The sequence below is a fragment of the Colossoma macropomum genome, unplaced genomic scaffold, assembly GCF_904425465.1.
Source record: "Colossoma macropomum unplaced genomic scaffold, Colossoma_macropomum, whole genome shotgun sequence".
In the NCBI taxonomy this organism is placed as follows: Eukaryota; Metazoa; Chordata; class Actinopteri; order Characiformes; family Serrasalmidae; genus Colossoma; species Colossoma macropomum.
The window spans coordinates 341,101-357,500 of record NW_023495007.1 but is presented as its reverse complement, the minus strand read 5'-3'; the positions used below and the strand labels follow the sequence as shown (position 1 = coordinate 357,500).

Sequence of the window (16,400 nt, the reverse complement as noted above, 5' to 3'; positions counted from 1 at the left end):
TCAGTTCATGAAATTTCTGCTCTGCTAGATTTTCCCCAGTCCACAGTAAGTGCCATTATTGTGAAATGAAAGCATTTAGCAACAACAGCTCAGCCACATATAAAGAGTGGGGCTGCTGAGTGTTGAAGCATGTCTATCTTCTGTTGCATCACTCACTACAGACTGCCTCTGGAAGCAACTTTAGCACAATAACTGTATCATGAAATGGGTTTCCATAGCCAAGCAGCTGCACATAAGCCTAAGATTACAATACCCTATGTAAAGTGCTGGCTGGAGTGGTGTAAAGCACACTCCCACTGAACTCTGGAGCAGTGGAAATGTGCTCTCTGGAGTGAATAATCGTGCTTCCCTATTTGGCAGTCTGATGGATGAATTTGGGTTTGTTGGATGCCAGGAGAATGTTACCTACCAGCATGCATACTGCAACAGTGAAGTTTAGTAGAGGTCTAGGGCTGTTTTTCATGGTTTAGTTCCAGTGAAGGGTAATGTTAATGTTACAACATATAAACACATTTTAGATAATTATGTGCTTCCAACCTTGTGGCAACAGTTCGGGGACGCGAAACAGTTTCTTTTTAGTTCCAGCATGACTGTGCCCATGACTGTGTCACAAAGCAAGGTCCATAGGTCCATACGGACATAGTTTGACTAGTTTGATATGGGAGAACAAGGCTGTTAACTTTCAAATCCTCAGAGAGCATTGCATTAAGTATTGGCATGTTTCTGTGATGGATATAACCACATGGGCGTAGAAACACTTGGACAAACTGTTGTCAATAAGCACTGTCTGTCGCTGCATTCATAATTACAAGTTAAGACTTTACTATGCACAGTGGAAGCCACATATCAACAATATCCAGAAATGCTACTGATTTCTCTGGGCTTGGGGAGCAGTATTAGTGGATAGCTTGCACATCTATGAAAGCCCCGTTGATGCTGAATACATTTTGATGCAACTTATGCTGCCTAGTAGATGCTGTCTTTTTCAGGGACACCCATTCTTATTTCAGCACAACAACACCAATCCACATTCTGTACATGTTGCAATAGCATGGCTGCATAATCAGTGCGGGTGCTAGATCTTATTTTTGCTCCAGTGTTTTTTTATTAAATTCAGTGCTACTGTGACCTTATCAGGACCCTGAAACCCTTGTCCCAAGTATTTACTAAATAAGTAACAAGTGGATGATACGAAACATAGCACTAGTGATCTTACCAGTGTTGGTTTTAAGGAGTCAAAGTTTCTTGCTTGTAGTTTATATATCCAGTCTAATCAGTTATTTAAGCCTATCAGCTACAATTTCATGATCAGTAGCATCAGCTGCTTCACTCAGATCCAATAGCACTAAGACAGAAACTCAACAATCTCAAGCTAACGGCAGATCATCAACCACTTTGGCTCTTGCTGATTCAGTGCCATGATACTTGCTGTAGCCTGACTGGAACACATCATGTGTATTATTTCTACTTAAGAAAGAACAGAGTTGTTGGGCGACATTTTCTCTAAAATTTTGGACAGAAAAGGCATGTTGGAGATTGGACAATAGCTGAAAATATACCACACAGAAATATTCCACTAACATTTTCTGGTATACAGAAACATAAACCAAAGCACAGAACATCCATCCAACTCCTCTTGCCTCTTGCTACCATTTAAGATGTCTCAAAAATTCTTAAGCTGGTGGTGATGTTACTAGGGTGTAATCAAATAGGATCTAGTATTTTCCATGTGCACAGTCTGTACTAGCTCACCAAGCCACAGATAAACTGTAGGACTGGGAGCCCCTTGAATACAAATGTTGCTATGACACTCCCAAGATTAGTAAGCGAAGATCTGCTTTTACATATTCAACAATTCCAAAGGAGCTTAAAAGCAACACACTCACACTTAGAAAACTTGTGATATATCACAGACTGGGAAAACACTTGAATAATACTTATGAACTCTTTCCTTTGTGTAATATAATCAACGTAGATCCTTGAACTGCATAATACAGTGGTTAAGTGGTAGTTTGCATAAGACAGACTACTCCTTATGTAGTCCCTAACTTAAAGATACCTGAAAAATATATTTTTAGAGATGAGTTTTTTTCTCTAAGCTGCTTTGCTGACTTGAACATTAATGAAAATTTATGTGGTAGATCTGTGCATGCAAGCTCAAGAATATCACAGTTCTAGATTTGTGTTAAAAAGAGTGGTTAAAAATTCCTGAAATAGAAATAGAAAGACTCCTAGCTGGCTACAAAAAGTGTTTGCAAGCTGTGTATCTGCCAAAGGGGTGTTACTAAATGCTCACTTAGTAAGGTGTCTAAAATTTTGCACATTGCATGATTACAGTTTTATAATTTCCTAGTTGTATGTGCTTGTTTTCACTTCAAAAATTAGCAAAATGTGTAATTTGACCAAGGTTGCCCAAACTTTTATGAGCTCACATATGAGTTGAGTAAGCAAGTCTATAAGATGAAATAAAGTCCTTGAATCTGTCATTGCCATGGTAACGTCATGCTGTATCACTTGAGGTTAATGACACTGGAGCATTAGGAAGAGCATCTGGTTACCATTGTGATCACACCTGAGGGTAACAGTAAACGCTGATGAAAGCTATAAATGTCATATATATAAATGTGTATATGTCACTGAAGCATGTTCACCGACACTCAGTAGAATAAAAGCTCAAGGGCCAATGTGACTTTTAAAAAAGAAAACAATCTCAGTAGGAAAGACAGTGTGTGACTTTAAATCAGGACATTGTCAAAGCACAAAACCTGTCAGTACATGCTAGGAAGTAATGCTAGCCTTAATAAATAAGCATGTGGGCCCTTTTGGCAGACCAAGGACCTGATGCCTGTTGACAGGCTGCTACTTTAGATTGGGCGTGACTCAGACAGCCTGTCTGTGATGGTTAGAGCCCCAAGCCCTCAGAGCCAAGCAGAAGGGCATGGTGGGATCACTGGAATGGTTGTGCGACACATCAGCTGTCCAAGTGATGATGGAAAACTCCCAGCTGCGCCGTACTGGTTGTGACGGCTCCTGCATCCTGCTGTCATACGTTGTTGTTGTCAGGAGAAGTCGCGTTCACATTAACTGCACACAGCAGTTTCCAAACTGCTGCTGTCTGACAGACACTGCTAGCGGATTGGACCCCTGGGAGCCTACACAGTGCCCCATAAATGAGAGATTCAGTCAAAAGCTCTGTGTTGTTAAACTGAGTTTTAGAAGTCCAAATTCCAGATTTTGAGCTGTTATTCTTAAGCTGTTAACAGCAGAAAACATGACATGTGGCTCTGCCTGGTGTAAACTCTTCCTTGAGGGCAGTGCTTTGCCATGAGCCACCTGCCTCTGTATGCGTAGACTGCAGACTCTCTCCAGTTCCACAGGTAACAGGATTATTCCTCTCTGTGGGCTGCTGTCTGCTCTAACAGTTAAAAGGCCTTTATATAGCTCTGTGAAGGTGGCTGAGGGGGAGATGTTTTAAAGTGTATTCACTGGAAACTGAGGGATTTGACTCTGCGGCAGGAAATAGACAATTTATTATAAGCAGCCTAGGGTGCTAGTGGATTATCTATAAAACTTTCATGGCCGGCCCTTGGTGGCAGGCAGCCATAAAACTTCCTGAATGAGGGACTTGTTAATTTACTTGTTAAAGCAAATTAAAAATTTCCAAGTGCTTTTAGATAAATGAGATCCCCTTTCATTGTAGCTCTTGTGGGATTCTTTGTCTTTCTCCGTAAGATCCTTGGAGGACAGGTTAGCTACACCGCAGTACAACAATAAAAGTTTAATAATACCTGGCTTTATTACCACAAGGCTCCACAACTGCTATGGCGCATAAGTAAGGAAGAATGGGAACTGCTGGTGACCAAGTCCCCCAGGCTTCTTTTGAAATCAAAAAGCTCAGCCTGCTCTTCCATGCATGTTTGAGGGAGAATAGTGTACTGAGGTTACTGGACAGGCTGGTATGGTTTGAAGTGTTTTGTGTTTGATTGTATTCAGTTGCTAGGCAAACATTTTGGAATAGGTCAATGGACACCAATAAAGGACTTTTTAGTAAGTGGGAATAGAAAATAAATGACTACATGTGTTAACCATAATCCAGTAAAAGCTTTCAAAGGCTGTGTGAAGAGTCTAGTCAGACAGACACTAAGAATAAGCTTTCTTCATTACTTCTACACTACACGCAGTGTTGAGGCTTAAATACTTTCCTGTCCCCAAGATTCACTTCACATTTTAAAACACATGAACATGAATGCATTGCCAAAAAACTGCTATCTTGGTCTCAGCAGGTTCTACATTTGCCATTAGGTAACTTTGTTAGGACACACTCCTCCTCTCTTGCAATGAGTTGTCATGATTTCTTATCCTCTATAAGCAAGCCCTTTTTTGTATTAAGTAATATCGGTTTTACGACAGTGGGCTTTATTGATACTGGTGTTATGTCAGTGTAGAGGACTTAACGTAGTTCCCAGAGTGCATCTGAGTGCTGCTGCTGCTGCTTTCTAAGAAGACAGTAAAACTGTCTGTTATATAAAAAATACTAAGCTCTTGCTTGCTGTCTCCATAAAACACATTTAGCTTATGCACTGTGTGCTGTAGTCTTTAATAGTGGCTTTGCTTTGCAGCTGCAGCCAGACTAAAATCATAGTAACTCTAAGTACAGAGAGAAGTGTAACTGATGGTAGGGGTAACGCATGGTATATAAGAACCGTTGTGAATTAAATTGGTGCTCGAGGGGTTTTTGCTATCGGCATGAATCTGGATTTTATAACACGGCGGGATGGAAAATATTATGAGCATGTTTGATATGCAGTCCGAGGCTGCTGTTATGCTTGGCCCCTATTGACGCAGTTGGAAACTCATTCCAATTTTCTCAGTGGCCTTCTGAAAGTACTTTGTTCTATGATCACAACACTGTAAAATAGCACATAGTGCATGTGTGTAGATGTAAATATATATACACACATTCTTTTATTTATTTATTTATTTTCACACTAATTGCTTCTGTGTAGTCTTTGAGCCCCTACAAGGTTAAGGCTACATAGGTCTGTCTGACCTATTTATGAGGAATGCACAACGAGTGACTCATTCTATTACCACCATAGATCAAAGCCCTGGCAGCAGCATAAATTGATCTTTAATAGTGTGGAGACTTTGAGAGTCCTTTGTGCCAGAGAATCTTGCTGCCTGCTTATTGAAAACAGAAGTTAATTCTATACTTCACTAAACTCAGACTAAGGTGGGGGAAATCTGCACTAACAGGGAACAGATTGAGGCAAAACAAGACCTTACTGTTTTGAAATTAATGGCAGATGCACTTACTGCAAGTTTAAATGTTTTATTAGATGCTAATATCTTGCTCTGTTTTTAACTGTTGTGAAATTAGTTGCAGGAATATGAAAACCATCTGTTTGTTATCTTCTTTGAGGGAGAATCTTTGCCCAGGCTGTGCCCTCTGGGTCCTTAAGGAAGTTTGTCCTGATGTTGCAACCTGGCGAAGCAGTCAATTCCAATTAATGTCATTATGATTACACAAGCTAGAATATGGAAGCACATGCACACATTCAGCACATGATGAACACTGACAAATAAATTCTTGTGAACAGATACACATACACACACACATCTTTTTTTGCACTGTTTTGGAGTCAGGGCAAGCATTAGTGCAGTTGTTATAAAAGGAAGTAATTAAAATGATGTATATAAACTATTGCCTAAGCTAATGAAAGATAATGAGTAGGCACATCACTTTCTGATTGATTGAAATGTGCAAAGCCACTGGGTTTATAGACAGGACAGGTTTATTCCCCTGATGTAACTACTGAGTGTAGAGATTCAATATTAGTTGAACTTTGATGATGGTTATTTATTGAGACCTCTAGCATTTCTATGCTCTGTTTTAGACTGCTATCAATGAAAGCACTGAAAATGAATCTAGTGCCTGCAGTGATTATAGTGCAGATGAGCGATCTGCACACCCCAAGAAAGAGAAATGCTCTCCAAAGCAGTTTCAGAAGCCTTAAGAGAAATTAAAACGCTAAGGGACACTTTTTCAAATCACTTTAGATTAGGGCTTGGCCTCATCATGTTTCAGAAGATGTGATGTTGATTGAATAGATTGCCATTTTACTTTAAAAGTAATCAAGGGAAATCATTCAAAATGAATTAAGATGTGTCTGGTCAGAAGCAATGTTGGAATTAGAGATATTGCGGCCTGTAGCATGCACTGTGCTACCCCGGGCTTAGGGAGGAGGCAGGGTTTAGGGTTGCAGCAGCCATTTCACTTTTATTTTCACCCACCAAACAACCAAAACAAAACCAAACAACCAAAGCTAAGCTCAAACTAGACTTTTCAGTCCTTTTCAAACTAAGCTCTTCAGGCCTCTGCTGCTGCTCGTCCCTCTCTCTTTCTGCGTTCCCTCTCTGCTCTTTTTAAAAAGCTTGAGCAGCCAAGCCAAGAGGGAGAGAAAGCTCATTGCTCCGCCTCCCCGTCACCACCCTCACTCCACAGCTCATCCGCCTTGATCAAACGTGAGGCAAATTAAAGTGGCCTTAGTGCGGGACCAGAGGCGGCGCCCAGGAGGTGGGACTTGGGACTCGGGACTCGTGCGCCGCCCCCCCAGTCACTTACAGTGTTCCTCTCCCCAGTGTTCCTCTCGGGCTTCACTTGCTGCCGGCTCTCGTGGCCATCACCGGGGCCCAGGGGACAGGCACATGCCATACGGTCACATTCCCAAAAATACAGTATTCTTCACAAGTGAACCATTAGACTGGGACAACGGGGTCTGCAACCTGATGTGCTAATGGGTTCATGAGAGAATCCACATGTGGTTTATGTCTTGTCCACTGTTCAGGTCTGGTCAGTCTGAAAAGCAGGATGGGTGGCTTAGGCAGTTTAGGAGCTATAAAGGAAGGCAGCACAGCAGAGATGCTTCAGAAGAGGTTTGAGGATTCTTTAATGAGGAAGATATCATCAGTCAGCTGCATTCAAAACAAGAACACAAAGTTCTTCTGAAAGTAGCTTTTCAAATATCACAGGAACTATGTTTTGCAAAGAAACAAAGCATGTGCACAAAACACATTCTCCCTGGTGTACTTACTATGTGGTCCCTGCACCTGCACCCCCGTGGTTCTTTTTGAACCCTGTTTGATGCTGACTTGTTTCTCCCTTTGCCTCTCTTTTGCTCTTTTGAGTGGTGCAGTGCTTCATATCAAAGGGTCCTGCTTGCAGAAGCAGTCGACACTGCCTAGCATCACTGGGTTCTCCCATGGAGAGGGATCCTTTCACATAGCTAATGGCTACAGAAAGGGAACAGTTTCATTTTAATTATGTGCTTTACTCAAGGGCCCTCTACTCAGCAACCCCCCATCTCTCCTCTGCTGCTTTAACAACCCAGAGCCAGCACCAGAGAAAAGATATATTCTTCAAGCTTCATCCCTACCTTCTCTCCCTGCTTTTGTGGAGGCTATTTTTTATGATCATAGAGGAGAGGGAAAATGAAGAGTGAATGTGAATACATATATATTATACACACATTATTTTGCAGACACACACACACACACACACACACACCCCTAAGAGAGAAAGATCTCTCTCTCCATCTCTGTAAATAAGCCCACTCTGCTTTTTCTATCAGGTGCCATTGCAGCCGTTTACTGCTCTGCTCTATGCTGGCTCGTAAAGCCCTGTTTTTATGTGCTAAGAGATGAAGCCGGTAGAATTTGGCAGGGCTCAGGCTCTGGAAAAAGCCTGTCTGCCTGAGGAAGCTTCAGACGACATAAATTGCAGACCCTGACGGCGGTTACCAGGTCCCAGGAGTCCAACATTGTTCTCCAGACTTCAGTGGGGCTCAGATGTTTCTGGAGTGCACATCTTCTTTTCCTCTCCCCCACCATCCCCCTGTGAGCCAAAGCTCTTTTTCATTATGATTTCTGAGGCTGGAGAAGGACACCTGCCGAGAGGCTCCAGTCCCTACATGGAGTAAATGCCTGGTGGAAACCAAAAGACTGTTTGATGTTTTGCGGGGAGGTAGTTTATTTCTCCCCTCTGTGGGTTCGATAAAAGGAAGAACGAGAGCTTATCTATTTTTAAGATCCCAGAACTATGTAGCTGTCACAATCCACAGAGGGGTTCCATCTTTAAAAGGGGACCCAGAAAGGCATCTTGACGTTAGAATAACACCTGATTGCTGTTTTCATTTTCAAAATCTTGAGCTTGCTTTTATAATCAAAAGACACCATTTAAAATTGATTTGATTTTTATAAAAAGCTACTCTGTGATAGCAGTTGTCTGGCTTTAGACGTAAACGGTTTATGTGCGGTTTCTTTTATGGCTATTTTTGTAATATTTCCCTCATGTTGTGTTTGTTTTCCTGTGTTTTGCAGCTGAAGCCTGGGCAGAACAACTGTAAGGATAGTGACAGCGAGAGTGTGAGTGGTGAATCCAAACCGTCCATCAGGAGCAATTCTCGAGAAAGACTGACAGATGTAAGTCACCAGTTAAAGATCCTAGCACACCTCACATGAACGTCAAACATCAACTGATCACATCTTTCATGACCTTAGACGTTTCCTCATGGCTCTATACATGACCTTGAACACTGTAACAGCACGCATGATTAGAAACACCAAGCATTCACAACATGCTGCTCCCCCAAAATTATGTTGTTAATGTTAACTCCTGTTAATATTTCCACATATTCTAAAGATCGATTACATGATCAGTCACATGCAGATGCACCAGTTCTAGGTATCACCAGTTCTCTTTCTAAACCATAATCACCAAATTGACTGCAACTCAGAAACTCAGAGTTCAGAAAAATCTGAAGCAGCTTCTCTGATTATGCACTTTTATGTCCAAGAACATATCCTGAGCTTTCCAGGAGTCAAATTCTGGGTTATGAAACATATCAAGTGGAGAATATTAGCAATATAGCAGTATAGTACAGGAAAAACAGATCGTTGTTGCAAAGAAAGTGCCTATGTGTGGACATAGTACAGTATGGGAGTACTGTAAACATTACATATGATACGCACAGCCTAATATTCTGTCATTGTATGTTGCATGCCCATTTAGTATTTCTTCTGCATAAAACAATGTTTTAACTTCAGAATAAATTGGAACGCACTATCTAGTGCGTAAGTGTTATCCAGTAGTATCATCCATATCCTGCTGTCCTCATGGTTATCATCAAACAGTCAGTTGGTATGACTTTACATATCTGTTCCCTTATGGAGCGTGAAGTGGGTCAATATTGATGTAGCATTTTTACAATGTACTTTATCCACCCCATTGATCTAAACTGACATGGCCCTCTGCCAAATAGAACAGTAACACACTATTCTGTTACTATTCTGCGGGGGGGTTCTGACTGCACAAGCATGCATTTAGCTCGGTGCAGTCCACACCCTCAAGTCAGACTTCAGGGTCTGGTGCCTGTGTGGGTGCTGCGGTGATGATAAGCATGTCCTCTTTACTCAGTCATCTGCTTCATTGGAGACAGTGGTGTGACTGGGCCAAGAGCCATGTACTTGTAGGACTGCGAACAGTTACTATATTGCTTTACTGAGGCCGTGATTAGGTTTGAAATGCTTTTTCTTTTTATGTTGTGACAATCAGGAATTATACGCAACTTGGTGGAATACATATCTGTACACATTTCACACATTAATGTAACCTTTTTGAGTGTCATGTCTTTCCTTTGCTTATAATTTGGGTGCTATACTATTATAAGACAGCAGTGAACAGTAAAAATGAAGGCAAGGAGTTAAACCACAGAAACGGAGACAGTGAGTGAACTTTATAAACAGAAGCAGTGGCTAAACTGTAGAAATATAAGCAGTATATGTATATATACTGTGTATAAACTGTACAAATGGAGGCAATGGGTAAAATGGAACTTTAAATATAGAATATTATGCAGTGCCCCTCAGCATCTATAGACTGGGGAGGAAGCCAACAGGCTTATGAGGAGTGTATGACAAGTGAGTTGGGGGAAGACGACCATCTATCGGCCTTCTTCTACGGCTTCTCTCCTGCTTTAGGATGTAAATGTGGGTGTGTGTGGATCAGCTATCAGATAGTGGGTGTAATTAGAGCTGTCAGCTGGAGGGTGAGGCAAGTCGGGGAAACAGACGTGGCGGAACGAGCCTAGCATGATTGCTTCAGCATGTAGCTATAGGATGCTTGGCCAGGCATGAAATGAAAGTAATTTGATGTTGACATCAGAAATTGAAATGATATCTGCGTCAGGAATGAGTGAGGGGAAGAAAGAGAGAGAGAGAGAGAGACAGAGAGATAGAGAGAAAGAAATAAAGAGAGAGACTGACAGACAGACAGATATAGAGGTAGAAAAGACAGATAGATGCATAGGTACATACATACAACCCTGTATCCAAAAAAGTTGGGACTCTGTGCAAAATATGAATAAAAACAGAATACAACGGCAAATCCTTTAAAACCTGTATTTTATTGACAATAGTACAAAGACAACATATCAAATGCTAAAAATGTTTTTTTGAAAAATACATGCCCATTTTGAATTTGATGCCAGCAACACGTTCCAAAAAAGTTGGGACAGGGCAAGAAAAGACTGGTGAAGTTGTGTAATGCTACAAGAAAACAACTAGTGGAACATCTTACAACTAATTAGGATACAACTAATTAGGATAAACAGGTCAGTAACAACACTGGGTATAAAAGAGCATCCCAGAGAGGCTGAGTCTTTCAGAAGTAAAAATGTGGAGGGGTTCACCACTCTGTGAAAGACTGCATGGGCAAATAGTGCAACAATTCAAAAACAATGTTTCTCAGTGTAAAATAACAAAGAACTCATCCTCTGTGGTTCATAATATCAGTAAAAGATTCAAAGAATCCAGAGAAATCTCTGTATGTAAGGGACAAGACTAACAACCAATACTGTCTGACTGTGATCTTCGGGCCTTAAGACGGCACTGCATTAAAAACAGACACAATTCTGTAGTGGAAATCACTGCATGGGCTCAGGCACGCTTCAGAAAACATAGTTGATCACTGCTTCCACAAATGCAAATTAAAACTCTACCATGCAAAAAAAAAAAAAAAACATACATAAACAGGATCCAGAAATGCCACTGACTTCTCTGGGCCCAAGCTCATTTAAGATGGACTGAGGTGAAGTGTCCTGTGGTCTGATGAATTAAAAACTCTAAATTCTAGCTTGTTATCAATCACAGTTCCAAAGCCAGCATCCATGCTGGTGCACGTTATATGTGATTTGCACATCTGTGAAGGCACCATTAATGCTGAATGATATATATAGATTTGGAGCAGCATGTGCTGCCATACAGACAACGTCTTTTTCAGGGAAGGCCTTGATTATTTCGGCCAGAAAATGTCAAACTACATTATGCACGTATTACAGCAGTGTGGCTCCATAGTAAAAGAGTCAAGTTGCTAAACTGACCTGCCTGCAGTCCAGACCTGTCACCCACTGGGAACATTTGACACATTATGAAGTGAAAAATATCACAAAAGAGATCCCTAACTGTTGAGCAGCTGAAATCCTGTATCAAGCAAGAACGAGAGAACATTTCACTTTCAGAACTACAGCAGGTTTCTCCTCAGTTCGCAAATGCTTACAGAGTGTTGTTAAAAGAAGAGGTGATGTAGCACAATGGTAAAACATGCCCCAGTCCCAACCTTTTTGGATTGTGTTGTTGACATCAAATTCAAAATGGGCATACATTTGTCAAAAACCAATAACATTTCTTTTGGTATTTGATACGTTGTCTTTGTACTATTTTAAATTAAATAGGTGATTTGCACATTGTTGCGTTCTGTTTTTATGTACATTTTGCACAGCGTCTGAACTTTTTGGGAAACGGGGTTGAACATAAATCAATTGAATAGAATCAGTTACCCCTTTGAGTGTTGTGTCCTCTTATGCCTTTGAGGGAGATTTTCCAGCTTCTGTTGCCCTCAAGCTTACTTGAGATTTCTGTAAGTCTGCTCAGAACTTTGGCTCTGGTAAAAAGCATTATACATATAAATAATTATAATAACTACATAGTTTCTATAGTACAAGACATGGTTTTTTATATGATTTTGTGTTTTTTTTCTAGTCCTTTCTTCTTGGAATTGTCCACTGTGTGTGGCAATTCCTGAGAAGGTATGTGTATATATAGAAGATATATTTAAATTCTCTGAACATATGCACAGTTTGTCCACCTTTTTTGTTGCTTTTGTATGTGAAAAGTAATAACTTCATAATTAATTAAATATCACCAGGAATATGGCTTCCATGAGGAACTGCTTTCTCAGAATGGCAGAGCCAAGTTAAGTGAATGTCGCTGTCTCTGAATGTTCCAGAAGCCCTCGAGTGTCCTGAGGGGGATATGCTGAAAGCTTTCCTGTCGGAGAGCTCTCCTTTTTGTGCCTATTGCTCTCTCAGGTGCGTTTAAAGTGGCCGATCTTAGCCCTGAGGGGCCTGGGACAGCTCCCCTAGGAGTGTGCTGTGAAAATCCACTTCACACGTGCACTGAAGTGCTAGCTGCACTATGCTCCTAGTGCCAGGTAGATGAGTGAAGTGCAAAAGACTGAAGGAGAGTTTGACAGGGTTGGCTATGGTGAGAGACTGGGGGGGTGGGGATTTACCTCTTACATTTTTGAATGAATACTGTATTGATCAGCATTATGTGAATGTTAACAGACTGAGAAGTATCTATTAGACAGACAAAACAAAAGCTGAACCATGTTTGTGCAATTCACACACACACACACACAAACATATATACCCCATTTCCAAAAAGGTTGGGACACTGTGCAAAATGTAAATAAAAACAAAATTCAATGTGCTCAAAAATATTAAACCCTATATTTCATTGAAAATAGTACAAAGACAACAGATGTTGAAAGTAAGAACTTTTATAGTTTTTTTGAAAAATACATGCCCATTTTGAATTTGATGCCAACAGCACGTTCCAAAAAAGTTGGGACTGGGGCATGTTTACCACTGTGTTTCATCACCTCTTCTTTTAACAAAACTCTGTAAGCAATTGGGAACTGAGGAGACCACTTGCTGTAGTTTGGAAAGTGAAATGTTTTCCCATTTTTGCTTAACATAGGATTTGAGCTGCTCATCAATCTCTTTTGTCGTATTTTTGATATTATAATGTGCCAAATGATATCAGTGGTGACAGGTCTGGACTACAGGCATTGCCAAAACATGTACATATCGTTCAGCATTAATAGTGCCTTCACAGATGTGCATGTCACCCATGCCTTGTGCACCAGTGCACCCCTATACCATCATGGATACTGGCTTTTGCGCTGGGCACTGATAACAGGCTGAGTGGCCTTTAGCCCAGATGACACAGCGTCTATGATTTCCACAAAGAATTTCAAATGTTCATTTGTTGGACCACAGAACACTTTCCCCCTTCCCCTCAGTCCTCTTTAAATGAGCTCAGGCCCATGACAGCATTTCTGGATCCTGTTTATGTACAGTTTCTTTTTTGCGTTTAAGAGTTTTAATTAGCATTTGTGGATGCAACAACAAACTGTTTTCACAGACAGGGTTTTTCAGAAGTTTTTCTGAGCCCATGCAGGGATTTCCACTACGGAATTATGTCTGTTTTTAGGTCAGTGCCACCTGAAGGCTCAAAGATCACGGCCAGCAAATACTGGTTTTTGGCCTTGTCCCTTGCATACAGAGTTTTCTCTAGATTCTCTGAATTTTTTAATGTTATTATGTACCATAGATGATGAAAGGCAAAAGTTCTTTGCTATTTTATGTTGAGAAATGTTATTCTTGAATTGTTGCACTATTAGATTGTGCAGTTTTTCACGTAGTGGTGAACCTCTCCTCATCTTTACTTCTGAAAAACTCAGCCTCTTTGGGATGCTCATTTTATACTCAATCATGTTATTGACCTGTTGCCAATTAACCACCCTGTGTTTTTTTAGCATTACACAAGTTTACCTTTTGTTGCCCCTAGGGGTGCGGGAAAAAATCGATTCTTAGATGCATCGTGATGCGGACGTGAACGATTCTGAATCGATTCATAAATGTCAAAAATCGATTTTCTACATATTTAATTTATAACGTTGACGGAACGCAAAAGGCGGAACTTGGAAGTGCAGAAGTGCAGCGCCAGGACAGTCTGTGGCGGCACATAACAAAAACACCACTGGATGAGTGAGAAATCCGACCGGCTCCATCTGCATTAAAAGCGAGATTAGATCAGGAGTCACAACCCAAATGTTAACATTTTGTCCTTTCAACAAAAATCAAACCACCTTGGGAGCCACAACATTTAATGTCCAGTATGTCTCAGTGTGTGATAATGTCCTAGTATAGGCTAAACAATATAAACAAAAACGCAGATTTACTTCGCTCTGCTTTAAGCTTTAGCTCAGCTATAGTCGCTTTCCTCCCATCTCTGCCAGAAAACTTTTCCTCAGAAGTAGATCAGTTTCTTGTAAAATGTCTCTCAACGACTGTTTTACGAGGCTGAAGTCACTTCTTATTCTCCAGCTTCTTGTTCGAATTTACCCGTTCCACCTTAAATTCTAACCGAGGCGCCGAATGTAAATGCCCATGGAATGGTAGAATTCGAAAGAGAAGCTGACTTCAGCTTCGCCACTTTTTAGTGTTTGACAGTCTCTCGTTGCAGATTTAACGTACCAGGAAAACAACTGCGCTGCTTATAAATGCGAATAAAGCATTGCTGCTATGTGACCTGCAGTCTGTACGCCGGTTCTCAGTCGTTGCGAAACATGGCTTTCGTGCTATGTTGCACACGACCCGTCTCAAAGATACTTTACTGACACAGCGACCCCCCCGTCTCTACAACGAGACCAAAACTGAAGTTATAAAATCACTAAAGAAAATGTGTAGAATAGCTGTAACGTGCTGCGTGGACATCCATCACCACTGGATCTTATTTCACCGTAACTGCGCATTTTATCGCAGATGAGTAGCAGCAGCTTCTCATGCTCCAAACAAGAGCACTGAATGAGAGCCCTCCAGTTCACTTGCCACATCACTTCCATTTGTTTTATTAATAAAAGATATTGGAAGTAAATTCATTATGGATCATTACAAATACTTTGCTTTAAAAGTACCAAGTCACTTTAAATAACAATAACACCGAGTCACTTAGTCACTTTAAAATGTTTATTGTCTCTATATTCTGTGTATATTTTGTGTATATTTTGTGTATATTTAATATATTTCAGTTGGTTTTTCTTGTATTTTTATTTTTACTATATTTACTTTCTGTAGAGTGATTAGCTGTGCCTCACCACAAGCATTTCAATGCATAAATGTCCTGACATGTTGTGCAAGTGACAAATAAACTCGAAACTTGAGCTCACACAGTGAGAAAATATAAATGCTATATAGAAAAAAAAGATGCATCGAGATGCATCGATAATCGTTTTATAATCGCATTGTAGCCCTCTGAATCGTAATCGAATCGAATCGTGAGGTGCCTAGAGATTCCCACCCCTAGTTGCCCCCGTTCCAACTTTTTTGGAACGTGTTGCTGGCATCAAATGCAAAATGGGCATATATTTTTCAAAAAACAATAAAATTTCTCAGTCTCAACATTTGATATGTTGTCTTTGAAGCTTGTTCAATGAAATATAGAGTTTAATTGATTTGCCCATCATTAATATCATCAATAGGGAATGAACCTGACCTTTTGTTAAACACAGTGCTAATGATGTCTGTTACAGGTCCCAATTCCTTTGTCTATCCTATGTTTCCTCTGTTTATCTCTATCTTTCATTACAACTGCCTCTTCTTCTATCTCTGTCTATGCTCAGATAAAAGCAGAAGAGCTCTGTGTTGGTCTCTGCTTAGCTGGCAGAGAGCAAGGGTCAGGGGAGGCTATGCTACTTTTTCTCTCCTGCCCTCCCTCCTTCTCTCTCTCTCTCTCTCTCCATGTCTCTCCTTTCTTCTCCCTCGCTCCCTCCTTCCTTTCCTTGTCTCAGTGCCCTGCCAGCTCATTAAGCTACAAATCGTGCATCAGCCTCTCTCCTGCCAGCCGTAACCCCAAACCCCGGCTAAATTGGCAGCCTTGCTATATTTGCTCCAGAGCCCCGGGTCCCCTTTCAGATGTGTTTGAAGCCAGCATGGCAGCATGGTTTCCCCAGACAGGGTGGCAGGAGTCCTGGGCAGAGCAGGAAGAAGGGGGGGGGCGAGTGGGTAGAGGAAAGGGGATGAATCATACACACACGTGTTTAGTCTCTGTGGCAGGGGTGAAATGCCATCATTACCCGGCTGCCTATCAAATAAATTGGCAATTACAGCGGCCCTGGATTCCAGCAAACAGTGTTAGAGATTTTTTTCTGGCGTGTTTGTTTGTGCACTTGAATGTGTTTGTGTGTGCACTTGTGTGAGTGCACTTGTGAGTGTGTA

General features: G+C 41.0%; 1 protein-coding gene across 6 annotated transcripts in view; it reads left to right on the top strand.

The window, feature by feature from the left end:
• The window catches only part of auts2a (activator of transcription and developmental regulator AUTS2 a), a 501,485-nt gene that overhangs the window by 180,395 nt on the left and 304,690 nt on the right, over nucleotides 1–16,400 (top strand). For all 6 annotated transcript variants that reach the window (XM_036560983.1, XM_036560986.1, XM_036560985.1 and 3 more), the window contains one exon: nucleotides 8,380–8,481. In XM_036560983.1, the coding sequence (XP_036416876.1) occupies nucleotides 8,380–8,481 (102 nt within the window). The remainder of the gene's footprint in view (nucleotides 1–8,379; nucleotides 8,482–16,400) is intronic.